A 26,687-nucleotide genomic window follows, 5' to 3' on the forward strand; every position below is an offset into this window, starting at 1 on the left:
CTCTCACTGAAATGTGTAATTGCTTCTATTGCAAGTAAATGTGAAATAGTGGTTTATTGAACCAATTCTCTTACCTTTTCTCTTGTTTTCAATTGTTTTATCTCATTTTCAACCAATTCTCTATTACCTCAACAACAACCACACTGAAGGAGGCGTGAGATTCTCCTTTGAAGTACTACATTAGTGGCGAGAAGGTGAATATAGTGAAACTCCAGCCTCTTAGGTGACCATTTAAGTTGTTACTAACAAGGCCACAAAGAAGGTTTCTACTTATTTCACTCAAGTGCTTGACTAGAGGAGCACAAGTGGAGAAGCTATAACCGATCGGATGATTGTAGAGAAAATCATCTGAAGTTTGCCTAGAGAATATGATCACGTTGTTGCGGCCATTGGAGAGTAAAAAATTTTGGAGGATATGAAGAGCTCCAAAGCTCTTTGAAATCACATGAAAAGGGTTTAGGATTTTACAAAAAGATCCGCTTCAAGAACTGGAGACCAAGCCTTGCGTGTACTTATGTCAAAGCGAGGTGGTGATGAGAACAGTAAAGGAAAAAGGAACAAATGGAAGGAAATGAATTCCAATAAAAAGGAGTAAAAATCAAAGGAAGTAACTCATACAAGGCTGATCGAGATTAAACTGAATGTCCCTCCAAGAACGGTTGCTTGAATAGGGGTGGAAGGTTCAATGTTTCAAATGCAACATGTTTGGTCATTTTGTTGATAGATGTTAAAACAGCAAGAATCAACAAAGCAAACCAGATAAAGAAGCAGAAATGGCACATGAAGAAGACTGATTCCGATTGAATGATATTAACATGATAATCGTAAATATAACAAACATATATCATAGAAATGTGCAGCTGAGATTGGACTGACAGGAGAGTATGAGAGTGGTACTGTGGTAGTATAGTGAAGACTTTTTAAGGTCTTTTTTAGGCAAAGAAATAAAATGTGAATGCGTTAATGATTGGAATTATTTGGAAGCTTGAAACAAACAAATGGAAAACATTAATTTCTGGAATTAAATGTGCAGTACTTATGGAACTTTTATTTAAAAGAAATAAAATGATTGATGATCTCATGTTTTTTTGTGTGTCAATTATGCCATTTTTATTTCCTATATACCAATCATAATTCTATTATTCTCACTAAAATTCATATTGGAAAAAACGCAAATTCAACATCAAAAATAGAAAATGTCTAAAAAAGTTTATAAAGAGTTGCATTTTTCACTTAGATATAACATTATAATCTATCTATTCTAGACACCCACCAATTTATCTACGCACACCAAGCTCAATAATGTTGGTAGTGAGGGCCGGAGTGTACCGAAAAACCCAACAAATATATATAAAAAAATAAATAAAAAAAACTAGTATATCAATATACTTTTTAACGTAACTTTACACATGACCCATCAACATGATGAAATATGTGTTCAATGTTCACACAAGAGCAATCTCTATTATAACTTCACTCTCCTTAATTCCTTTAATGTGTCCAACATAAAGATCAGTCCCATATGAATCAGATTTTGAAAGCCTTGGTTTACCACCATCAGACATACTCACAACAAAGTCCACAAATTGCCTCCAATTTTCACCCTCAAGCAACCTCTTATTTATTCTTAAATAAGTAAAAGCACTTAATCCACTTGTAGACAAAACTTGACCATAAGCACTTGAATCATATCTCTCCAATGCATTCTCACCAGCAAGTTCACCACCTGCAATCTTTGTTGCCATCTTCACTTGATTCACCAATCCTTCTGGTGAACAATTAGCATGGCCAGGTTGTTCATTATCCTTCATTTCCATGCATGTGAAATTCAATATAACTCCATGTTTTGCTAGCATTTGTGCTATTGGTATATAACCATCATGAAACCTTGTGTTATAGTAACCTGCAGTTAATTCAGTTGCATGTGATCTTGCATTGTAATGCCAATGAATTCCAGCTATTTTGGCAGATAGTTTCACTCCACTTGTTTGGAATATGCTTTTAGCTGATACAAGAATTTTCTCACCATGTTCAACAAGCTTGCTTGAGTACCAATCAAGGAAGAAATCTCCATATTCTGTGTTCCATGTTCCTTCTCTTTTGAAAAATCCAGTATCCTCAGGAAATTGATTGTATTGTCCTGAGTCATGGGGTCCACCTGTTCCCCACTCTTTCTTCCCAATTGCCGCAGCTGATGCTTCCAAAGAAGATCTCATATACTGTTTGAAAAATGAGTCATTTTGGTTAGTAGCTAGATATTTTGTGAGAGATATTTTGTATGTAACATGTCTAACGTTAATATGATTTTGGACTATTTTGAAAAATTGTTCAAAAATGATACTCTTCCGTTTTCAAAATGACTGCCACTTTGGCCAAAAAAAATTGTTTCAAAATGAACGTCACTTTACATTTCCAATACAACTTTAATTTTTTTCTCCAAACTTTACCCTCAATAAATACTCAAACTTTTCTCTCACACAATTTTCAATGCAACTTTTTGTCTTTTTCTTAGGCAGTTTAGTAAAAGTGCTATGTCTAATGATTATTTCATTCCATTCCTTAATTTGTGTGCAATTAGTTAAAACGACACTCATTTTGAAACGGAGGGAGTATTATTTTGTACCTTGTCATAGCATTGGAATTCTCCAATTCCTGGAAACTTCCAAGTTCCATCAGTTTCAGGGTAAGATGGATATCTCAACTCCCCACATGGACCAAGTCCCACTTGAATTTCCTGCAAATGAATTTGGTTTTGATTAGAACTTTATACATGACCAAATATGCATCAAGTCTTAGTCTATCATCAATCACAAGTGTCCCCAACAAGCATTCCTCTTGCAACTATCCTTAATATGACAAATTGAATGTATTTTTTTCATTATTTTGTCAAACGAATATCTCTCAAATTAATATCTTGGAGGCAGACGATAGTCTTCAATAAAATTTTGAACAAATTAATGTACGGCAGAAAATGTACTTTATAAGATAAGATTACACTGACTGCTATCTAAAAATCATAGCCAAGTATATTAAATTCTTAATTATCAAGTAACCCCAAAATTGAAGACCAAGTTGGTGAAACTTACTATGATAACATTGCCCAAATAATCTGTGAACCTATCACGGAAGCTTCTCATATAATCGGAGTAGACTTGAAGTGGAGTTCTTCCTGCTAGAACAGGCACTGAATCACATCCCAATGAGATGTATTCTGGATTTCTTCTTCCTAATTTGTCTGTGTAAACCAACTCAGGGTTCTTCCTGATTTCTTCTAGCACCCATGGTGGTAGAGGAATGCTATAAAATGCAATACAAACCAAATTAGTCTTTGATTTTTTTTTATTTTTGGTCTAGTTGAATATTTTGTTTAACAAGAGTGATAGATATTTCCATACCTGCAAGAGTCACCAACATTTCCACCACATTGATGAAAAGACATAACAATTTGAAGCTTCAAACCATGTTTTTGTACCATCTGAACAAGTTCAGCATAAGCTTCCCAATTATACTTCATTGGACCATCTTTTTCGACCAAACCCCACCAAGCATCAACCATTACTCCTTCAACACCAGCACTCTTCAAAGCCATCAAACTAGCATTCATTGCTCTTGCTTTATTCAATTTTCCTCCCATTGTTACCGTGTCTAATGGCAACATCACAAACACCGGTACTCTAGTTGAATCAGCATCGTGGTTATGAGCAATCGATGGCGCGAGAACCTTCTCCCTTTTCTTGTTTTCCTTAACTGCAGAGTTGGTGTTTTCCTTTGTGAAATGTGTTTCTTGCATTGAACTCTTTGCTTTGAGATGAAACAAAGGTTTGAATTTCGGACAAGAAACTTTGTTGGAAGAAAAATCATCAAGAGATTTTAAGACTCTTGTTTCTTTTTTGTGAATGAAGGAAATTGAAGAACGAAGTGTTAGAGCCATATTTTTAATTTTTAGTGTTAGCTCTATTTGAGTGTTTGCTATTGAAGATTGGAGGGTGAGAATATATATATATAGACCAAGAATGTTTGTTTATTTTTCTTAATTATATAATTTTATTTATCAAAATAACAACTAGATATTTTTGGAAAAATTGAAGTTGGCAACCTTGGTAGGTCCATGCTTACGTGTTACCACTTCTTCCATTTCACCTCCTCTATTATGATGCACTTTTTTTTTTCCTTTTTTCTTTTTGAATTAAAATGATCTAACTTCAAAAGTAAATATATGAGTGTATAAACATGTCGGTCTTTTACCACAACAAAAGAATAGAAAAGAATAAACACGTCGGCTATATATGGCTTCAGGTTTTAAATGTTGCCTTGTACTGTAAGTTAATTTCCTCTCTTAGATCATTTTGTGGCTAAGCTCTAAGAAAATGACTTTTCTTTGATGGTGTGTGCCCAATTAAAATGAATCACTAGTGATCTCTTTCCCCACGGTTGATCTATTATTCGAAAATAAATTAAATAATTAAAAATTTAAAGAATGAGTCAGACCTAATAAAATTTAAATGTATCAAAGTTTATTGATTAGGTTCATGCAACAAGTTTAATACTATTTGGCGTGAAGGAATGTGTGCAAAAACTCTAAGGCTTTGTTTGCAAGTTTGGAGAGAAAGGGAGGGGAAGAGAGTGGAGAGTTTACTTTTAATTTTTAAATTACGGACACTGTGAAATATTTTTTTAAAAGTTAACATATTAACATGATAAATGATCATATAATATTTCAATCACACTTAATTTATTTTTAAAAAACTTGTTATATAGTCCGTAATTTAAAAAAGAAAAGTAAATCCTCCACTATTTTCCCTTCCTAAACCCTCAATCCAAACACACCCTAAATCTCACATGTAAGTTAGGAAATTGGTATAAATCTTAAAGAGAAAAAGGATTTATTAATGAAATAATTCATATGGAAAGAATAATAGATAGAGAAAATATTGAGGAAGGGAATGTCGGGGTATTAGGTAGGATGTCGGGGAGGTTTTGTTTTGTTGCAAAAAAGAAGAAAATCGTGGCATCTTTGATTAAAGATAAATATCTTGAATTCTTGACATTCTGGGTATTCAAGAGATTAAATTTAAAGTAATTAATAAAAATAAAAAAATAAAAAAAAACTTTTAAGGCCATTTTTAAAGGAGAGGAGATAAATAAATGCTGTTTTTTTGGATGGTAACAATAGTCCGAAATTGGATGAGTTTAACTATGTTTTTCAAGACTTATATTGGGATGTTCTAAAGGTGGAAGTAAATGTTATGTTTGACGAATTTTGTTAGTACAAAACTTTCAAGGAGTTTTTACTGTATTTGCTTTTACTCGCAATTTAATTCCAAGTCTTTTCACTTTTTGCATTTTATTCAAAGACATTCATATTCAAATCAACCAATTTTCCCTTCAAAATTCAAACAGATTTCAGGGATATTTTCAAAACTTATCAAACACATTCATGAGATTACCTATTAACTCGTTCAGACTTCCGCAGACGTATTTATTAAAAATTTATTTGTGCTTAGTCGGATTTAATTAACTTTATTTACACAAAAATCACATTAACCTATTCAAATTCAAATTTAAATGGTTATATATGTGATCTAATTTTTCTATCCAATAGTAGTCTCTTTCCAGCAATCTCTTTCTTTCTAAAGAGAATCTAACTTCATTGTCAGAGAGGAGCAAATACCATACTTTCACATTGCTTAATTCCACACTCGTATAGTAATAGCTTCTTAACCACAAGTCCACTAATAATTTTGCAAAATGTAAAATTTTTTCGGTACCGTTTGGCCAGGCTTTTTTTCGGTCTAAAAGCTACTTTAAAACAAAGTTAAAATAAAGCTCTTTAAGAAAAAGGTTAAAGCTGTTTGGTTTCTTTATTTTTTTTTTTTAGTTCTAAAGTTATTTTTGAGTTAAAAGTTGTTTGGCAAGATATTGTACAAAACTTTGAATTTATTATTTTTTGGTGGTGTCTGGGGTTCGAACCCGAGACCTTGCATATATTTATGCATTGTCTATAAATAAAAAAACTTTGAATTCATTATGAATTAACATAATAAATAAAAAAATGTCTAAAATATTTTTTGAAGGGAAAAAATGTTTAAAATATAAAAGATATATTTTTACCAATACTATATTTACTCAATGACGTTTATTTTGTGTAACATGAATACAAATTTGTACAATATCTTTTCCAATTATACTCTATAACAAATTTTGTTATAAGAATACCATATTTTTAGTGTTGATCAAAAAGATAAGAATTTATATTATATAATATTATATTTGTTACATTGCTGGTGTCATTGAAAAAGATATGTTTAGTTTTTTTAATAAGAAAAAGATATCCATAGTTTGTTACAATACAAATGTGTAAATTATATATAAGTATAATTTTTTTAGACAACTACACTTGTACTTTTAATTAAAATCAAAATTTTATAAAAATAATTATACGCATTACACAACACTAACAAAAATTATACGCATTAGCATAACAAAAAAAAAACAGAAAGAGAAACATAAAGTATTACTCTAAACGCTAACGTGTGTGTATTTCCGTGATTGAAGAAAGGGAATAAAAATATTCGATTTCATTCATTGACAGCGTGAATACAAATATTTGCGAGGTTGTGATGATATCAAAAGATATTGAAATTAATATATAACTGATAAAAAGATAATAAAATTCCTTAAAAAAATAGATAATAAACTTAAATGGAACCTCATTAAAAAATTAAATGGACCGGTTAAAAAAAAAATGAAAGAAAAAAGCATATTGAAAAAATAAAACAAAAGGTTGCTGGCGGGAGTTGAAGAGAGGTTCATGTGAAATAAATTGGGGAGAAATAGTTTTTTGAAGTAGCATTCAATAACTTTTGGTTAAAGCTCATTCCATTCAATTTTATGCATTCTAAAAAAAGTACTTTTTTTCGAAGGTACTTTATTGATATTATGTTTGGCCTAACTTCTCCTTAAAAACGTAGAAAAGTTGAAAAAAAGTCGGACCAAACGATACCTTCTTAGCTTGTGGTTCTCCTTTAGCTAAGTATCCACGTACGCCAATTTCAAAACTTGTTTTCTTCCCTTCACGCGTCTTTACTACATCACCATGCAATATTTCACTCATTTGTTAATCAATAATAATAAATTTGGTCGACATTTTATGGCTATCATTAACTCAAAAGGCATGCAAGAAATTTACTAGTAGTCAACAGATATAAAGAGTGAGAGTGATGATATATGGACAACATATAATATTTGTATAAAATGTATTAACTTTATATACTTATTTTATAGATTTGATTTCTCTAAAATAGCTAGAGAGCAAAGTAAATGATTTCAATTATTAGTAAAAATAATTAGGGAAATGATGGATAATACTTGAGTGACATTGTGGTTGGTAACATTCGTGCCATTGGTCAACCACAATGTCACAAGTGTACAAAAAAAAACTTATGAAAGAGAAAGAAGAAAACCATTTGTGACATTGTTGTTGGTCATTGTCACCAATGTCATCAACCACAATGTCACTCAAGTGCTACCCGAAAAAGATATATGTCCTGAAGAATTCACCCAAGAATTCATAACGAAGGCAGTATCACTACTACATATATGAGATTTTGTAACACTTGAAAAATGTAACTAAATCAAAACCAAATGTTACTATTTAGATCTTGTAACATTTGATAAATGTTAGGTAAAGTCCGTGTTACTAATTGGTATTAGTAATACTTGAGAGTCTTACTCGCAACACTTAAAAATTGTTACCTATTTTGTAGCTAATTTGAAGCTAATCTCTAGCAGACCAATTTAGTTGCAATGAAGCAGATTTTGTTGCATAAATGTTACTAAATAGTGGATACGAGCTATTCTCTGTTTCAAACACATCAAACCAGAGACAAAGATAGCCAAAATTTTAGTCAATTGAGCTGCCAATATGTAACAAGAAAAAAATATTTGTCCAAAGCTATGACATCTAGTAGTGTTAGGCAACAAAACCAATCCCTGGCCTATATGTAATCCTATTCACGTTAAATGTAAGCACTCAAACACAGAGTCAACACTAAAATCAAATGCTACTGAAAGATTTCAAAGATATGTGCTATTTTAATCCATTTAACATAAATGCAGCCACTGTCAACCAAATATATATCGACCAAATTAAATGCATCATGCTAGTATTTGATTCTAAATTAAATGAAATTGGCAATGTCGCAACTACAATCTCTACCTCAATTATGTTTGATTCCACTACTTCAGATTTCCATGTTAACATATCCATACATTATAATTGCACAGTCCTCATGGATACTGCAAAAAAAGACGAAGAGTGCTAAAAGCGATTCGAAAGGCATCAATGCAGCCATACAAACAAAAGTGTGTATCAAGGAAGATTGAAAGCCTTAGTGCCTGATTGGATATGCGTTAGTGTTCACGAAACGTAAGTTTGCGGGATAACCGAGGCAAAGTAACCGTGATTTTAAGAAGCTAGGAAAGCAAGCTTTTGCAGTAACGTTGTTTGTTGCTGTGAAACGTGAGTGAGTTGCCCACACATATACAAACAAATACTTAGACAAACTGTTCTTATTAAAAAAAATTATTTCATTACATTCTTTAATGCTAGAATTCCCACTTAACAAAATAATAACACATCACCACACGATTAACGACTGCAAAAGGAAATGCAAAACTACAGGACATCAAGGCCAAGTTATAGTTTGAGTCAAGATACCATATATGATAAAAAGAACTAAAATTTCCTCTCTATAGTTTGAGTCAAGATACTATATATGGCTTCAGGTTTTAAATGTTGCCTTGTACCGTAAGTTAATTTCCTCTCTTAGATCATTTTGTGGCTATGCTTAAAGAAAATGACTTTTCTTTGATGGTGTGTGCCCAATTAAATAGAATCACCGGTGACCTTTTTTCCTCACGGTTGATCTATTATTTGAAAATGATAAAGATCGAGTGTCGTTGGGCATTGTTTAGTAACCTTAAAAGTTTGTTTTTGTTAAAGTTTATGTAACTAATACATTGGAAATTAAAGTTTTTAATTTTTTTAAGAAATAATTTCTTTATCATGTATTATTAAAGAGTGTTCTTAGGGTACTCGTTAGGAAGACTCATAAATAAATACTTCATTCGTCCATGTATGTAAGTTCCTTTTGCTTTTTTCACATTTCTTAAAAAAAGTTGTTAGTGTAATTAATGACTTTATTTGTGTTTATTCGGATTTAGTTGAATTTATTTACACACAAAATCACAGTAACCTATTCAAATTTAAATGGTTATTCTGTCCAATAGTAGTCTCTTTCTTTCTAAAGAGAATCAAACATCATTGTCACGATGAGGGCAAACACAGAAGAGCAAATATCATATTTTCACATTGCTTAATTCCACATCGTATAGTAATAGCTTCTTAAACCACAAGTCCACTAATAATTTTGCAAAATGTAAAATTTCTTCTTAGCTTGTGGTTCTCCTTTAACTAAGTATACTAACCTTGTTTGCTTCCCTTCACGCGTCTCTAGTACATCACCATGCATTTTACTCAAATCAATTATTTGTTAATCAATAATAATATATTATTTGGTCGACATTTTCTGCAGCCAATAGAGGTCTATTGCAACATTATGGCTATCATTAACTCAAGTCATGCAAGAAATTTACTAGTAGTGAACAGATATAAAGTGTGAGAGTGATGATATATGGACAACATATAATATTTGTATAAAATGTATAAACTCTAAATACTTAGTTTATAGATTTGATTTCACTAAAATAACTAGAGAGCAAAGTAAATGATTCCAACTAAGCACAAATAATTTTTTAATTTACTCGTGGAAGTCTGTCTGAACTAGAATTAGTTAATAGGTAATTTCACAAATAATGTTTGATAATTTTGAAAATTTCCCTAAAATTAAAGGTTGGATTTTCATTAATCTTTTATGTAACTTTTTAGTACATTCTAATTCTCTGCCGTGTGAGATTCCACTCTCTCTTCTTCCTTCCGTTTCTCCTCCTTCTTCTTCTTTGGATTTTTAAGGGATAACTATTTACTGGTTTTTGCAGCAATCCGAATGGTTACTAACTTGATTTACCCTTCTTAGTTTATTAAATCGAATTGAGATATAAAAATACAGCGCAACAATCTTCTTATTCGTTCTTCTGGATTTATGTTTTTCAACCCGTCAAAACCGATCCGATAAACCCGGACCCGATGAACCCGAACCCGAACAAACCGATTTAAAAAACATTGGTCTTTGGTAAGCCCACTAAATGAGCTTATAGCATATAGTTTATAGCTTATTAGTTCGTTTGACAAAAAAAAACTCTGTTTGGTAACACTTTTTCACCATGAGCTTATAGCTTATTTCACGAGCTTATAAGCTATTTTTCAGAAGCTATTTCAAGTAGCGTTTGAGCTTATAACTTATAGTTTCTCACTTTTAATTTCAGTTTTACCCTTATTATTCTAACTAAATTTCATTTTTTTACCCTTAATCATTTATTATAATATAAAGTAAAGTACATATGTTTTAAATATGAATGCTAGTTTCTTATGAATGAAAGATCCTTTTTTTTCTCAATAGAAAAATATATTTTTTTTACCGTTACGTTTAAGTTTTTTTTGTTACAATTGTTACGTTTTATTTTGTGTGACTATTTCAATATTTAATGTCACCTTTTTTTTTTTTTTTGCAAAATGAGACGTTATTTTAGTGTGATATATCCGAATTGTAGAGAATAAGAACAAGGACAATAATTTTCTCCAACAAAAAAAAAATGAGAACGTTATGTTTACCTTTGCTATATATATATTTTTGTACAAACTATATTTTATTTATTGTTACGTTTAAACTTTTTTACACTTTATATCTAATTATTTTAGGCAAATGAAAAAAATATAAATTAATATTTAGGAATTAAAAATTAGTTTAATAATAATATTAAATTAACAATTTTTAATTTTTAAATACTTTAAACATTAATTGATATAAACTTTATTATGAATTAAAAATATCCTTTTGTAATTTTACATCTATCCGCTATTGAACCGCTAATTTTACCAAACACTTCAAGTAGCTTATTAGCTATCAGTCATCAGTTATAAGTCATCAGCTATAGCCTATAAGCTATCCGCTATTTTTACCAAACAGAGTCTGAGACTGCGCTTCTAACCTGTCGGTTATGTAGTTTGGTACCTAACCCGAACCGAACCGACACCCTGTTGATTTGCAGCTTTGAAGGTAATGATTTAAACTGTTTTTGTTTAGATTTATTTTTATATTTTTTTAGTTTTCTTTCAGATCTTTATTTGTGTTTTCGTTTATTTTCTTTTTACTTTTGTTTGAAGTTGTTTCTTCATTGAGTTTGAGACAAAACCCTTGTTCCCTCTTTGCATCGTTCCTCTAATGTTGGGCAACCAATGATTCTCAGAACCTCAAGAGAAGTGAGGTGTCGAATACCCTCCGGCAAGCATCGCAATCCTTTGCAATCCCAAATCGTTAGAGTCCTAAGGGATTGAAGACCTTCTCAATTTTGCTCTGGTAAGGACTCAAGCTCATTACAATCATAGATATACAAATGCGTCAAAGTTGGTTTAAAGGGTTCATTTGGTAACTCCTTCAGTTCTCGGAAATCAAGTACCACCAGATATTGAAGACCACGAAAGGTAGAGATTGACCTCAGTAACTCATTGTTACATCCCTCAACAACGAGGTGTTTAAGAGATGGATGACATGGCAGTCCAAGTTTAGGGCAATTCTAGATATCCAAGTTAGAAAGACAAGGAAACAACTCCCCTCTTTCCACTTTCAATAACCCCTTTATGTTTGGTAGACAATATAATTCGAGTACCTCCAGAGATGGGAAAACCCTCACCTCCATACCATCCTCAAATTCATCATCATCCAAGTATTTCAGATTATCCGTACGAAATAATTCCAATTTTTTTAGAGATGTTAGTTTACCAAGTGACGGAAGCCGCACAACTTTGTTGCAAACACAAAGTTTAAGAGAAATTAAATTACTAAATTGAGTGAGGTTGAAGCTCTTCGAATACTTGCTCAGATCTAATAGTTGGGGGCTTGGTAAATACATCATTGCTTTTCCAGAAGGACTATTAGAGAATGAAGAAGGACTATTAGAATGAAGAAGGGCAGAGACGTTTACCCTTATCTTCGTTGAAAACATTTTATTTTTCCAAAAACTTATCTTTATTTTTATTGAAATGTAAGGACTATTTTAAAAACATCTCCGATGTCATCGACCTCAAATCTCACCACCGTCACCACCATCCCGACCTTTATATCTCACCATCGTCTCCGTCCTCACACCAAATCTCACCACCGCTACCACCATCGTCTCAGATCTAAACAACACCCTCCCTGTCACTCCTCCTCATCTCCGTCGGCCTCCTGCCTTGCGTTCTGTACAGATCAGAAATCTCTCGTTGCCTCCCCTCTCCTCACCGGAAACAGAAGATGGTTGGTGGCGGTGGAGGAAGAAAAATGACGTTTTACAGTTTTTTTAATGTTTTTTTTTATGGATTCACACATTAAAAGGAGCCGCGTGTCGCATTTTGGTGTGGAGGTCAAAGGTCAAATGTGTGTATGCCACTTAAGGTGGTTCACCTATAAGAGCTCTTTATTAATAAAGCAAACCATTTGGATGAACATGTAAAATTAGGAGAAACACTTTTATAAACATAACCACAAATGATAAATATTTGGGCACACTAATATCAAATAGAAAAATTTAAAACAAAATTAATTAGATCACATCAATCAAATTATATAGTTTTATTCTTTTAATTTTTGCATTTGATGTGAGTGTATCTAAATATTTATCATTTGTAGTTGTGCCTATAAAATAGTTTCTCTAAAATTACATATAAGTTTACTATTTAAAATAATAATAATGATCTATAAGGGTGAAAGTACGTATCTAAAGATATAGAACAAAATTTCGTATCTTGTATTGAATGTTAAAACCAACAGCAGGAAAGTACACAACAACTTCGATCCAATCTTATGTCTTTGCGTCAAAACCTAGCCGCCGCTTGAACACAACAAACCTAGTAGCAGTGGTTGAGCTCAGCCATGAATTATTTTGATAGGTTAGATGAAGACATCGTTCCATTCCACTTACTTCCACGTCTGGATGGTGAAACCTTAATCAGGTTATCCTGCGTCTCTCCTGAATTCCGTCACTTGATCATAAACAACGAAGATCTAATGCGTAAGATTTGCATCTCCACCTGGCCTTCCTTGCTTTACGGAGATGGGATCGGTTGCCGAAAGGTCTCCAGATTCCCCAGTAGTTACCGTTCCTTCTTCTGCCAAGCGTTCCCTTCCATTGATGAACATCATCCTCTTCCTCCTCCGCCCCCTTCTCCTCGTCCGGTGACATTTTTCATGTACAACATGGATATATTTTTACAGGGACAACGAGAACCTTGTTATTCAGGTCTTTATTTGGACCAAGTAGACACAACAGAAATGGAACAAGTAGACACAACAATGGAACGGCTTTTGGGCCCGAAGTTGTACTACGACACGAGAAGAACTTTTAAGATACATTGGCCTTGCGGCCTGGCCCGGGCGGATAGAAGGAAATTCTTCAGTGTAAAGAAAGAGAAAGAGGGCTGTGAAGAATACTTGAAGCAAAATATGAGTCTTAGCTGTGTGGTTGTCGAAATATACAGAAGTTGTGCGGGGAGCTTGTTTCATCCTTCTACTTGTAAACCTGTTTCGGTGAAAGAGACGAGAATACGCTTGCCCATAAGTGTTGAAGTTGAAGTGGTGTTTGAGACCTTCATACCGGCGCCTGTAGGGTTTTATACAGAGATGGTCAAGTGTGAGGTGAAGATCACGTGCTGCGGCTGGGAAGAAGGTGATGAAGAGAAGTTCTATATGGATACAATTGAATTTACAATGGATGATATGAATGGAGAACAATTGACACGGAAGGATGGTAACTTAATCATCTCCAATGCTATTGAAAATGGGGAGAGGAAGATCAACAAACAAACTTGACAAGTAGTTCCATATCAGATTCAGACTCGTAAAGCCTTGCGTGGTGACAGCGTCATGATGGTAATTAGCATTTGTTTTTGTTCGAACTCCCTTATTATTATTAATATTTGGACCCACGATGTAACGATGGTAATTTATATTTGCGTAGGTTTTATTCTATATATTGATTCTAACCTAAGTGCCTTCCAAGTTTGCCTCCCGAGCTTACCTCTGTAAGCTCGTATGTACTAGATGATTCCTGCAAACAATTAACAAAGAATCACAAACCAATCATGTCAATGTTCTTCTACATATCCCACCCTTGCATAACTTCTCAAAAATAGTATAGCATAATGTTAACTGCTACAAAACAAACGCAACGCAAAATGCAAGTATAGAGGTTATTTTTATACAAATACTTTTCTATCCTCACTAGTAATCGTTTACATGGCCCCTTGTGTATGCTTAGCGATTAACTTCTTCATCAAAAGTCCATATGAAAAATTCGCATTAAATAGCAAAGCTCAATAGAAAATAATTTTTTTGAAGTCAATACTTGATATAGATTATAAAGGCAATATAAGTACTTGTAGTGTGATATTGTGATAAGAACCTAATGACAAATGATGGAAATTCTTCTATCAGCTATAAAACCTAAATTGTTTTGCAAATGATTCTGTTTTCATCATTACATCTGGGCAGTGACCTGCGGTTTACGACTTGTATTCACTGATAGTCGATCAAGCATAGCAAAGCGAGTAGAGCTAAAAGTGCAACGAGCACAGGAAGGTAATCTTGCAATGGAATTGTAGTATTTAACCACAACATTATACCCTATAACACTAAGAATTGCATATAATCGAAAAACTACAATGCAGCTTCTCTGCTGTCAAAGATGAGATGTAGTCATACGCACAGTTGACACCAAAATTAAAATATAAGGTGAGCCAGACTCCGTAATGTTTGCTATGACTATGATAGACAACAGAAACTCAGTGGCAATCAACAGAATGAATGCCTACTCTCAAGAAGGAACTTATTAGTATTGATGATGATGAAGACGACATACAAGATAGAATTGGGTTCAACCAGAAGGGGATAGATGCTAAAAAGGAATTCGTTGAGCCAAAAGATGATCAAGAGAAGCAAACAGAGTCTTCAAATGCCACAGCTAATGAGATAAACAACAATGTGTCGGTTAATATATTTGGACAGACTTCCAGGACTGAAACATTTCCGTCTAAAGGCTTAGAAGCCATGGTATGATAGACAACAGAAAACCAATAGAAATTGAGCCTGGATTGAATTCCAATATGCATGCTCTCATAAGCAAGGTTCCTATTCCTATTGACTACAACTAGTGCAGCAAATGATTAGGACATGTACTCTCCTATTACACTTGGAATTAAGTGTTTTTAATAAAACTGAAAAGTTCTTGATTAATTTTGTTGTATAAGTTGTACATAGATTCAGGAAATGATTCCAAAAGGCATAAATGTTTCCTTTTCTTTTAGTTGTTTTTAAGATGATCATGAATTTGATTACCATGGCATGCTTCATTTTTATGTCATCTATTAATTAATTCCTTGTAGAATAGAAAGAGATGATGATATATTTCAGGTTTTTCTTTAGCACAAGGGAAAGTGGATCAAATATGATAGTTCAGTTCTGAATAGTTCTGAATAATTCCTTGTCACTGCTCATTAACTCATGCACCAACATTCTATCCATTCCTTCATCACACTATCCTATCAACTTTACCAAGTTTTTGTGGCCGGTTTTACCGATCCATTCTCTTAACAGCAATGACATTACAAGATGTTGCTACCTTTGATTCAACTTTGTAAACAATTCCAAATGAACCCTGTGTAACTTTTTTTCAATCAGTCTACCACCAGTTCTAACTTGTAATTCAAGTTTTTATATCATTAATTAAACTTGTAATCCACCTATTTTTCCCTAATAAACTTTTAATCTATATAATGAGATAAAAGCTCAGTTTTAGTTTGTTATTTTCAGTTACTTTGTGTATTAGGTGTTACTTATTTGTGTTTTATGCCATAAACTATGCAGATTAATATACTACCTTGTCAAATATGACACTAGTGTGTCTTGAGAGCATTGAATCCTATTCATTTGAAGACAATGGATTGCTAGCCATTGAGATGTTCTGTGTTTAAGTTCTTGTCGTGTCAATGTTCAATGAATTTCTACCTATTGTCTTTTTTATAGAAATTAAAAATCTGCACCATGATGTAATATGTTATGCAAAAATGGTATTTAAAATTTTGAAGGAGGACATTTAAGGGATATAGATCAGTCAAAGGAACTTAAAATGAAATGATCAAATCTGAATTTTCCTTACAGAAACTGGATTTTTGCAGCTCATGCCCACAATTCCATGGTTTTAACTTTTCATGCCTCTATTAGATTTTTTTTTTCTCGCTAAGCGAGCAGAGCTAAAAGTGCAACGAGCACATGAAGGTAATCTTGCAAGGAAGTTAAAACTATGTATTCTCTTTAAGTATAACTTAATATTATTTTTTTAATAAGGAAATAATTTGGTTTAAAATTTAATAATAAGCTTATAAACAAATAGGACAACGAAATTTTTGATAAATATTATGTATTTAGGAACAATAATAAAATTCCAAGTGGTGGTACTTAGTTTATCTCTTGCCACAAAAGAAGGATCCTAGGCAGGGTTGGGAACTCAATGGACATGTCATTGCAACAACAACACCCAGCAATCAGGGATGGTAAGAGGTCAGACCGATTTACAAGGACTTTTTTTAAGTAGAGAAGGCTTATGCTTTTTTAAAAGGTTATTTAACTAAAAAGGTCAGACCACAATCATAAAAAAAACCTCTTAAAACTATCAGACTAATTTACAAGTAATATGACTGATATCGTTTATTATTAATATTATTGTATATGATCAACTTAAAATATGATATATATAATTTATGACTAATTCTCTAAATAATCATGTTAAATATCAAGAAAGAGTTTAATATCATTGATCTATTAGTTTACTATTTTATTTAAACTTAGATCATATTATTTAATTAAAAATGTTCATAGAAAATATGTTTTTTAACATGTCATATCAGACTTTCAACGAACCAGACTTAAGTCTTGAAAATATAAAGTCTAGTTCGATCTAGTCTATTTCCACCCTTTCATGTATTCCATTACTCTATATTCCTATTTTCTTCATGAAGTTTTTATATAGCCTTGTCGGTTTCTTAAATGAGAAGTGGATTTGTTTTTTACTTTATTCTCTTCAATACTTCTGATAGTATGCTGCTTTTCTTGGTGCTGAGCATGTAATATTCAAGGACATTTTCCTCCCCCTGAAAACAAGGCTGTCACTATTAATTTCAATGGCGTTAATCCTCATCGCAACATCATCTTTTGCTAATTTATTTATATAATTAATCCAATTTTCATGCTTAATGATCTCTTCCCTTTTGTCACAACAATGATTCTATCATAAGATTTTTATTCATTAAAGAGTACAGTATTATTATCCCACCAGGAAAAAGGAAACAAACAATAAAAAAAAGCTTGACCAAAGTGGGAAATGCTCATCACATTATCATTGTAATGTGACTTTATTTTACTTTTGAACATAGGTCAGGTGATATGTGGTGCAAATAATATAACATGCTAATAACATAGGTCAGGTAATGTAACTTTATATCAAACCTCAACAACACTTCACTTTCCACCACTCTCTAGTTAGGACTTTACATCTTATAACATGATTTACACTTGGTAGTAATCTAAACTTGACCAATTTAAGTTTGGTTAAGGCCACATAAGTATGATTATGTTTGGTGATAAGGATGAAGAAAAGCTAAGAATATATCACATGGAAATGGTGATATGCCAAGTGGATCAAATTTAAAACAAAGATATAAAAATAATTCACCAATATATATATAATTAACTTTGCTAAGACATATAGCTGTGATTCAGTAGAGAGCATCATTTTTTTTTTGGGTATGGTTTGGCTTATATATTCGTCTTTTTAAAAGGAAACTCACATGTGTGTGCAGCCAAGAATCATGGGGACATGGTTATGTGTATCACGGTACGTTTCTCTATAATTGTGACTAATTGGTACCTTATATTATGGCTGTGATTCATGCCATTCCGATGCCATTGGTATTTGGTTAAAACAATTCCAATGAAAGGTTTCAACTATTGCTAAAAAAAGGGCTAGGAAAAACGCAAATATAATCACCTTTACATGCCATGTGCGTGCCAAAAGGCCACATGGTTTAGCTTATCATTCTTCTGATGATATGTGCTGTGGTGGCAAAATTTGATTTTGATTAAATTGAATTCAAAGTGAAATGAGTTGTGTTTGAATATATTCACTTAAAAGGAATTAAAGGTATATTTGAGTATAAAGATAACATTTGATAATAAAATTTAACTGTAGTTTTAAATTAAAATCATTTATAAAGACAAAGTCACTTACTAAAGATATTCAATTTTAAGTGTTCAGAATTACTTTGACTCTTTTAAAAGTGAAAATATACATTTAATCTATGGGTGTAAGAAATGTATAAGATAGTCGAGTAAGATCATATTTATAAAGGAATAAACATTAGAATGGTTTGATCGGTTGATAAAAGGATTTCAATAAACAATTTAAAGCTCTCACAAGGTTTTTTTAAGCTCATAAGGTTAACATTTTATTTTTAGCCGGTCTCATTTTTCTTTTTGACATGATCACATTTTTTTTAGTCAAGTGGTAGTTAAATTCACATACATTAAGTGAGGAGAAATGGAGAATTTGGGGTTCGAACTTCGACCCCGGCACATAATATCCCTGGTGGCTACTAATTGAATTATTCTACATTAAGAAAAATGAACATTATTGAGAGGAATTTTGTTCCTGCGCCCGTCCCTGCTCTCAATTGAAGTCTAGATTTTTTAGATGCAGGCCGCCCACTTCCTTTAAAACAGAGATCCAAAAATTATTTACTATAATTTTTGTAAGTTGTAACCACTCTTTTATAATATGATTTTTGGAATTCTCGTTATAAAGTTATATTTTAGATATGAAAATTTTGAATACAAGAAATGTGCGGTTCAGTGAAATGAGAACAAATGATAGGTTAACCGACCTCTTGTGTGCCTTGATTTATTTTTTGTAAGGAGAGTTCATAACTTCATATGTGCAGTACTGTTTGTTTTTACCGCACACCATAATTTTAAGTAATTTATATGTTAGGACAGAATATGGTTGATATCATTTGTCACCTATTCTATTCAAAAAAAAACAAAAAAAAATCAACTGTCACCTATTGTGTAAGTAGTACCTAAAAAGATAAAAATACAAATGTGTAAAAACGGGAAAAGATTGTGACCTAACAAATATGACCGAAAGGACAACATTAATTGAATTAATTAGGAGCTATCAGTGGGTCGGTGTGGTATGCCTATTGCTAATCAAATTTATTAAGTTATGGAGTACAAATTGAAAACTCATTGGTTAAGGACATTTCCGAGTAGTTGAAGAGGGGCAATTTAAATAGATTAAAGATACATTTTCTTTTTTTTAATCAATAAAGAGTGTTTTATAAGAAAATTATAATTTTCTCCGATTCTTTTTATAAAAGATAAATAAATCAACAAAAATTTATGTATTTAGCTTAAAATAATAATCAAATACATAATTTTTTATCGATTAATCTTTATTTTATAAAATGATTATCAGAGATAGCATTAAATAGTGTGTTACTTCTCATGGGATGAAGCCAAGCCATGAAAGGGTGGGGTTAAAAAACAAGGAAAAAAAGTTACTATGACACATCATTTCGAAAATATATGCAGGTTTCAAATCCTGAAACTTGTAAATTTCTCAATCAAAATCTTAAATTATAGTCTAACTTGTAAATTTCTCAATCAAAATCTTAAATTATAGTCCAACAGCCTTATCGCATATCACATAAGGATGACTTCTATATGAAAAATGTTGATGCACACACGCTCAAAAATTAAAAGGGTGTAATAGCATGATACATCTTCTTTTTTGAGGGAATCATGATACATCTTTTTATTTTGAAGAAAAAAAAAACCACTTTTTTTCTTTCTTCAAAAGTAATTAAATTATGTCTTTTAAAGTCATTTTAACTCAACCCAACTTTTTCTCACTCCTCCCTTATTTTAACTAATCATTATTTTTAATCAATATGGCAAGGTGGAATGATGAAATTTTGGGGTTGAAACTCTTTTTGTTTTTAGCCATCAACATTAGATTGAATGATGAAACTTTGAAGCCAAAATCGTATAATTATATATAAATCTTGAATTTGGGAGTTTTTCTTCAAGCCGTGAAAATTTGGGGTTGAAGAGTCTAGAATGAAAGAAATGATTTGGATGTTACAAGTACATGTAAGACTTTTTATCTAAAGGGTTGATCAACCCTTATACACCATATCCGACATTTGTGTATGTATCCGTCTTTCTGCTCTTTTTATTGTGTTAATGTTGGAAAATTAGTTCATAGGTCTAAAAGTATGTTGGTTTGGTCTATAGTTTTGTATGAATGAGTTGAAAATGGGGTTGATGACTTTAAAAGAAGTCGTACTTGATATGTATGACTTCTTTGAATGAAAAACAAATGAGAAATTATATTTGTATAATTATTGAGATAACTTTTGGATAACTTTCATTCTCATATTCTCGTTGTGTTTATACTATGTCTTTTTTTTATCTCTATATTGTCTTTGACCAATAAGAAGAAAGAGAAAGAATGCGATTTCAAAAATTGTCATAAAATGGTTGTACTTGTATAAATATTTTTTTTTTTTTTGTCAAAATAGTGTACAAATATCATTACTCAAACAAATGAAGTCTCACACTATATGTACACTTACTCTTTTTGGTAAAATCTTTACACCTGCACCAATTAATTGATAATTGCATAAATTGTGAGAAAAAAAACACCATATTAATGAAACAAACAATATTAATGAAACTAATAGTTGGTGCTAGATGAAGATGGAAGACGTGATAGTACCGTCTATTTCATGATATCCCATAGTTTGATTTATATTTTCTTCTAAACTAACAATACATGATTTGAAGCTAAAGTTCTCATTTACTTCTCATAAAAAGAAAGTTCTTATTTACTTGTGGATTAATCCATTATAGTTAGGCGTGTGATCAAAATAATCATCATTCTAAATTTCCAAGCGTCTAGAATCGCCTATAATATTGAACCGATCAATAATCCAAAAGTATTCTATATTATATTATTTTTCAACAAAAGAAACTAAAAGTAGGGATATATATTGTTGAAACTATATACATAATACATATATTAATTTGGCACCTCAGCTTTGAAAGGCAATAGCAACTTCCTTTGTTTGCATCTAAAGTCAATATAATGCCAATAATCATAATTAACATTCGTTTCAAAGAAGAATAGCAACCCTTGGCTTAGCCTTCTTTATTGATTCCCTCCTTGTCAATGCCACCACCTCACCGCACCTATCTACTGGTCCCCAAATAATATATGATCACGATTGAAAAATCTTAATTAGAATGAGACAAAAGTAGAAGAATATATATAAACTCTTCTTAATTGGTCACTAATTAGGGTCAATTTATTTGCTTCTAAGTGAGGACACAAAACTATTTCAAAAGGGTCATGGGTCATGCCTCGTGCTCTACTAGTGGTTACAATGAAAAGGTACCTTAGTTTTCTGATTGCTATCTAGCTACAATCCTACAACCAAACCATCACAAGATAGAGTTCTTTGTTTTGTTGTCTTTTATTGATAAATCGAATGGTTGGTTTTGCATCATAATCGTGGTTGCTAAATGCTAATTGTTAATCCTTTCTTTGTAGGTTATAGCTGTACAAAGTCGCTTTCTCCTCTACGTGCTGCTTCCTCTTGAATTATATTAATTATTGCTTTCTATATATGTGTGACATAATTTGTTTTCTTCACCAAGAAACATTTGAGAGTTGAGAAATTAAATTTGTGAATCTAGCTAGCTCATATCGATCACGATATATGATTAATTATCTTTTTTTACTAAATGATGCATTTAACATATATGATCATCATCATGATAAACCAAAAAGCCTTAATTAGTGGCACGGGCTTACGGACTATGACTATAAAATATATTTGAAAATGCAAGTACATCTATATTAACAAAGATCTTAGTCAATGTAATGCAACTCAAATAAATTTATTGATTTATGTTTGATTAGCAAAGTCGTTTCTATTATTATAGCAATGTTTACCCACAAAAAAATTGAAAATAATAACCACCGTGTATAAAATCAGACTTTATGTTATATAAGAATTACTTTTTAATGGGTAAACTATAATGACTTAATAGTGGGTGTTGTATACAAATTATATATAAATATCTGCTTATGGTTTCATTATTGATGGATACATTAGATTAGTCTATGAGTGTTGAGCGTGCCCTGATTTACTTCTTGTATAAATGAATTTCAATTTGTTCAAAAATGTCAACTTAATTCATCATAGACAACATTTTTTTTTTTACCTATACACACCATTTACCTTCATTTTTTTGTCGAATAGCTTAATGACTAAAAACTCCCCTTTATAAGATGAATAAATGGAGTGTCCGGATTCAAACATCGGCTCCTACATATATATTGTCTCTACCAACTGACTTAAACACATGTGACCACCATTTACCTTTATATGAATGGATAGATGAGCCGAGCTATTCGCCTATTCGGCATAAGTGACGATTATGTGAAATATATCTTAACAGAGACCCAAAATTATAGATACAAATTATGGCATATTGTAGAAATATAATAGATGTGTGCATGATTTAAGGAAAATGCAATTTCTCTAGAAAAATAGCATCAAGAATTTTTCAAGACACAGCTGGCAAGTTTTAATTGCATAATTTATTTGTTCACTTCCTATTTTTCAGCCACAGCTCCTTGAATTGTGGCAAACAGTGCATTGTAATTGGCTGCTCTTTATTCTTGAAGAATTCTTGATGTTATTTTTCTAGAGATATAACATTTCTCATGATTTAATTGGTTGATGATTGACCATCAAGATCCGGTTAGAGAAGCCATTAGAAAATGAAGTTAGGGCTGAGAGAGTATTCTCTCCCTTCCTGATGCCTGGAATAAAAGTGGATTGAAAAAAAATAGTTATTTAACATGATGGAATAATCGGTATATATAAGCATCAGTAGAGAAATGGACCTCTCAACATGCTTACTTTGAGAAACAGTTCAAACCATCACAGTCCGTTTCTAATTACAGTCCATTAATAAATATTATTTTATTTGATGCAATATTATAATTAGAATTAATAGTCGACATAGAATGTGTTTGGAAACTAACAATATCACGGCCAACAATCACGTTTGATAAGAAGCTACAACTAGTGGTTTTTCATTATCACTGTGAATATGGGTGAAAACGTGCGGCAGCAGGGGGTCACCGCTCAAACAAACAGGCACATAATAGTATATTATTTTAAGTATTGACTAAGGTTAATCCTGAAATTCCAACATTATGACCATGCATATACTGTTATGGAACGGTGAGATTCCATATTTGTTTCAATTTCAAACCATACTAAAGTATGCTACACATTGTGTTGTGGGGTTAATGCACGACAACTTGAATAGTAAGAACATGATAAAAAGTACACGTTAGAGAACTTTAACGTGTATTTGTCTACACTATCCTTTTGGTTTCGATTTGCTATGTTGGATATAAAATGGTATACTAGCAAATTCTCCTCACAATATATACTTTGAAATATACTTTGAAAATCTTGATGAGAATTGTATGAACACGCCAAATCTATTTTTTAATAATAGTTTGCATTTATCATTTGTAATTGCAGGAAAAATACTCATTTGTGACCAACTTCAATAGTAATTTTGGTTGCAAAAGGCCCTCGCAATTATATTTTTTTTGGTTACAAGCCCTCGCAATTATAGAATAGACAACAAAGCTCTAAAAAATTGTAAAATTCAAATATGTTGTTAATTTGTGCTGAAAACACACCCAAATACATGCGACTTTTTCCGTCACAAAATTTTCTTTTTGATTTTGTGATGGTTCACATTGTCACAAGTTGGTCGCAAAGAAAATTTGTGAGGGTTTTTCCTTCCCACAAATTTCTTCTTTCTTCATTTTTCACTTTTACCTTTTCTTTAAATTTTTTGTCTACTTTCTCTCAAAAGAAAAATATTTTTTCATTTCATCTTTAATTTGTAACTTTTATCTTCTCTCTAGACTTTTTCTCCACTTTCTCTCTACCATTATTCTCTTTTCATTGTCTCTACTATTTTTATTTTTAAATAATTCTTTCTATTATAAAATTGTTTTATTAGTTTTCTAAAATATACTTTTTTTATCAGATGAATTTGAATTGATTTTTTCTATTTTGAAATATTTTTCTAAAACATTTTTTAAAAAAGTATGTTATAATTTTTTTTTTACTTGTGATTTGTGGTTAATTTAAATTGTGACAAATGTTTTATATTTTTAAGTTTGAACTGCCACAAAATGAGTATATTTTTATGAAAAGAAAAAAGTGATTTGTGACTATATAAACCATTTGTAATAGACTAAAGTGTTACACTTTTGTGTTGGTTGAACCCTCAAAAATCACTTTTCACAATTAAAAATATAGATGTTTGTGGTCGCTTTGGTCTTTCACAAATCTTCTATTTTTTTGGTAGGAACAATACATCATATATGCAAGATTTGGGGTTCGCACCTCGACCACCACAAAAAAAAAAAAAAAAAACATGCGTCTTTAAAAATAAATACAAGACACATTGTTTAACAATTAATTATTTAATACTCGTATCTCCGTGAGCTTAGTTCAGTTGGTAGGGATGTTGCATTTTATATGCAGGGGTCGGGATTCGAACTCCGGTTCTCTACAATTTACTTGTGTGAGCTCTAGCCACCAGGCTACTTGACCAAAAAAAATATATATTTAATACTCCTGAAAATGGTGAATATCATTATCTATAACGTAACTTAATTAATAAAATTCAAAAAAAAAATTTGACAAATAGTAAAATTCAATTGTTTCCATAGAAAAAAATTAAAATTTACTTAAAAATAACATGATATTATATGATTAAATGTTAAATACATTATAACTATATCATCAAATTTCAACAATAATTTACTTTTTAAATTATAATTATCTAATTTAAAATTATTAATTTAATAGAGTCATAATTTTCAATTTTTTAATAATCCAATCTTCTACAAATTATCATTGGCCATCAGCTTTAATATGGACTATAGATTGGGTACAGAAAAGTGACCCTATTTGTATATAAAAATAATCTCCTGGTAAAATTGAAGAAAAATAATTATATTTACAAGATTAGGGCATGTCTATAAAAACATTCATCTAGCTCTCAAACATGCATGGGTTAAAAATGAAATATGGAGGGATTTTTGCTGGGTGAAATGACGAGATTCTTTTGCAGGAAAGCAAATGTATGTGACAGAGAGAGTATGTGATAGAAATTAAAGAGAGATAGACCCACCCACCACACCACAGCACCATTTCCCCACATATTTTGATTGATGTTGTTTGTAACTTTCCTTATTTACAACTACTGACTAGTCTATAGTCCTTTTTTATTTCCCTTCTTTCTCACTACTGCACGCTGCATGTCAGCTCTCACCTCATACTCCTTGTGACTGCCATTATCAATTACACACACGCTGCCTCTTAAATTATAGCATCACCAACTTTCCTCATTTTACACTGACATTTCCATTAATATTTCATACCTATTTTTCTATGGACCATTTTATATTATCAATATATATAGTATCTATATTTATTTGTCTTTCAGATGGACCAGTACTCATGAATCATGAATTGCTTTGATTTGATTCCATTCAAACTCTATCGAATTGTCGCTCAGTATTAAAATTTCACTGCCAATTTAGCTTACGTTTTTTTAACAGACTGGTAAGTAAATCTTTTTTAATAAAATAAATATTCATATTAAATATATTTTAATACGAGACAATGATGTAGCAGTAGAAGATACGAAACATTAGGCTCAGAGGAGGCAGATAAAAAAGAAAGAAAAAAAATATACTATTGTGTAGTAGGTGATATCGATGAATTGCTTTTCCAATATGGGAATCTGAAAAATCCAGCAAAGTGATCACCGATGAGCTATATAAAATGCAGACCCCAAGAACAAGTTTACTGGCGTCAAGACCAAAACAAAATACTGAGTTTTCTTCCATGGACATGCATGATGCATATTGCGTATACTACTAGTATAAATCACTCATATGGCTCACCATAACTTCAATTAAGAAACAAACCCGTTTGACCCGGATCTTCTCCCATTGACTCCATAATTAGCAAATACAAGGTTTTGTGGTGTAGTTTCAATACATATAGTTTTTTACAAATAATTGTTTTGGTTCATCTCAAACACAAAATTAATATAATGTTATTTACTTCCATCATCGGAAATGATAGGTTAATTAGAGTATCTACAATGAGGGTTCTTGTTTAACAAGGACCTCATTCTATGTTAAGGACCTCATATTAGAGGAAGAAAAAATGCGTATTTGTTAGGTGATATACCACCGTAAAAGAACTCTCTTTCTTATAGACAACTAACATGTCT

The 26,687-nt window shown here is 31.6% G+C and overlaps 2 protein-coding genes and 1 long non-coding RNA gene across 5 annotated transcripts; 2 read left to right on the plus strand and 1 right to left on the minus strand.

Moving 5' to 3' along the window:
- Nucleotides 1-1,363: 1,363 nt before the first annotated feature.
- LOC11439428 (beta-amylase 3, chloroplastic) lies at nucleotides 1,364-3,988 on the minus strand. Its single transcript, XM_003611361.3, has 4 exons — nucleotides 3,396-3,988; nucleotides 3,087-3,297; nucleotides 2,624-2,734; nucleotides 1,364-2,219 (listed from the first exon to the last, which is right to left on the minus strand). Exons 1-4 carry the CDS (start codon nucleotides 3,929-3,931, stop codon nucleotides 1,446-1,448), a joined length of 1,632 nt encoding a protein of 543 aa, XP_003611409.1. The 5' UTR covers nucleotides 3,932-3,988; the 3' UTR covers nucleotides 1,364-1,445.
- Nucleotides 3,989-12,937: 8,949 nt separating this feature from the next.
- Nucleotides 12,938-16,225, plus strand: LOC11439429 (F-box protein At2g27310). Of its 3 annotated transcripts, XM_024783659.2 has the most exons (3): nucleotides 12,938-14,087; nucleotides 14,709-14,795; nucleotides 14,885-15,638. In XM_024783659.2, the coding sequence occupies exon 1, from the start codon at nucleotides 13,092-13,094 to the stop codon at nucleotides 14,025-14,027; it is 936 nt and encodes a 311-aa protein (XP_024639427.1). In that variant the 5' UTR covers nucleotides 12,938-13,091; the 3' UTR covers nucleotides 14,028-14,087; nucleotides 14,709-14,795; nucleotides 14,885-15,638. The 3 variants fall into 3 exon arrangements, with proteins under 3 accessions (XP_024639427.1, XP_024639428.1, XP_003611411.1); XM_024783660.2 differs by lacking the exons at nucleotides 14,709-14,795; nucleotides 14,885-15,638 and adding an exon at nucleotides 16,080-16,225; XM_003611363.4 differs by having other exon boundaries at nucleotides 14,709-15,640.
- Nucleotides 16,226-21,369: 5,144 nt separating this feature from the next.
- LOC120580723 (uncharacterized) lies at nucleotides 21,370-22,023 on the plus strand. Its single transcript, XR_005646454.1, has 2 exons — nucleotides 21,370-21,723; nucleotides 21,883-22,023. It is a non-coding gene; the product is annotated as an uncharacterized lncRNA (long non-coding RNA).
- Nucleotides 22,024-26,687: the final 4,664 nt, after the last annotated feature.

The sequence above is a fragment of the Medicago truncatula genome, chromosome 5 (genome assembly GCF_003473485.1).
Source record: "Medicago truncatula cultivar Jemalong A17 chromosome 5, MtrunA17r5.0-ANR, whole genome shotgun sequence".
Classification (NCBI taxonomy): domain Eukaryota; kingdom Viridiplantae; phylum Streptophyta; class Magnoliopsida; order Fabales; family Fabaceae; genus Medicago; species Medicago truncatula.

What these genes read in the sequence shown, in the direction of transcription:
- LOC11439428 (XM_003611361.3), bottom strand. Translation starts at nt 3,931, where the DNA reads ATGGCTCTAACACTTCGTTCTTCAATTTCCTTCATTCACAAAAAAGAA. An exon ending in ATTTGGGCAATGTTATCATA is followed by an intron (nt 2,735 to 3,086) that starts GTAAGTTTCACC and finishes ATTCATTTGCAG; the next exon opens with GAAATTCAAGTGGGACTTGG. An exon ending in AATTCCAATGCTATGACAAG is followed by an intron (nt 2,220 to 2,623) that starts GTACAAAATAAT and finishes TTTTTCAAACAG; the next exon opens with TATATGAGATCTTCTTTGGA.
- LOC11439429 (XM_024783660.2), top strand. Translation starts at nt 13,092, where the DNA reads ATGAATTATTTTGATAGGTTAGATGAAGACATCGTTCCATTCCACTTA.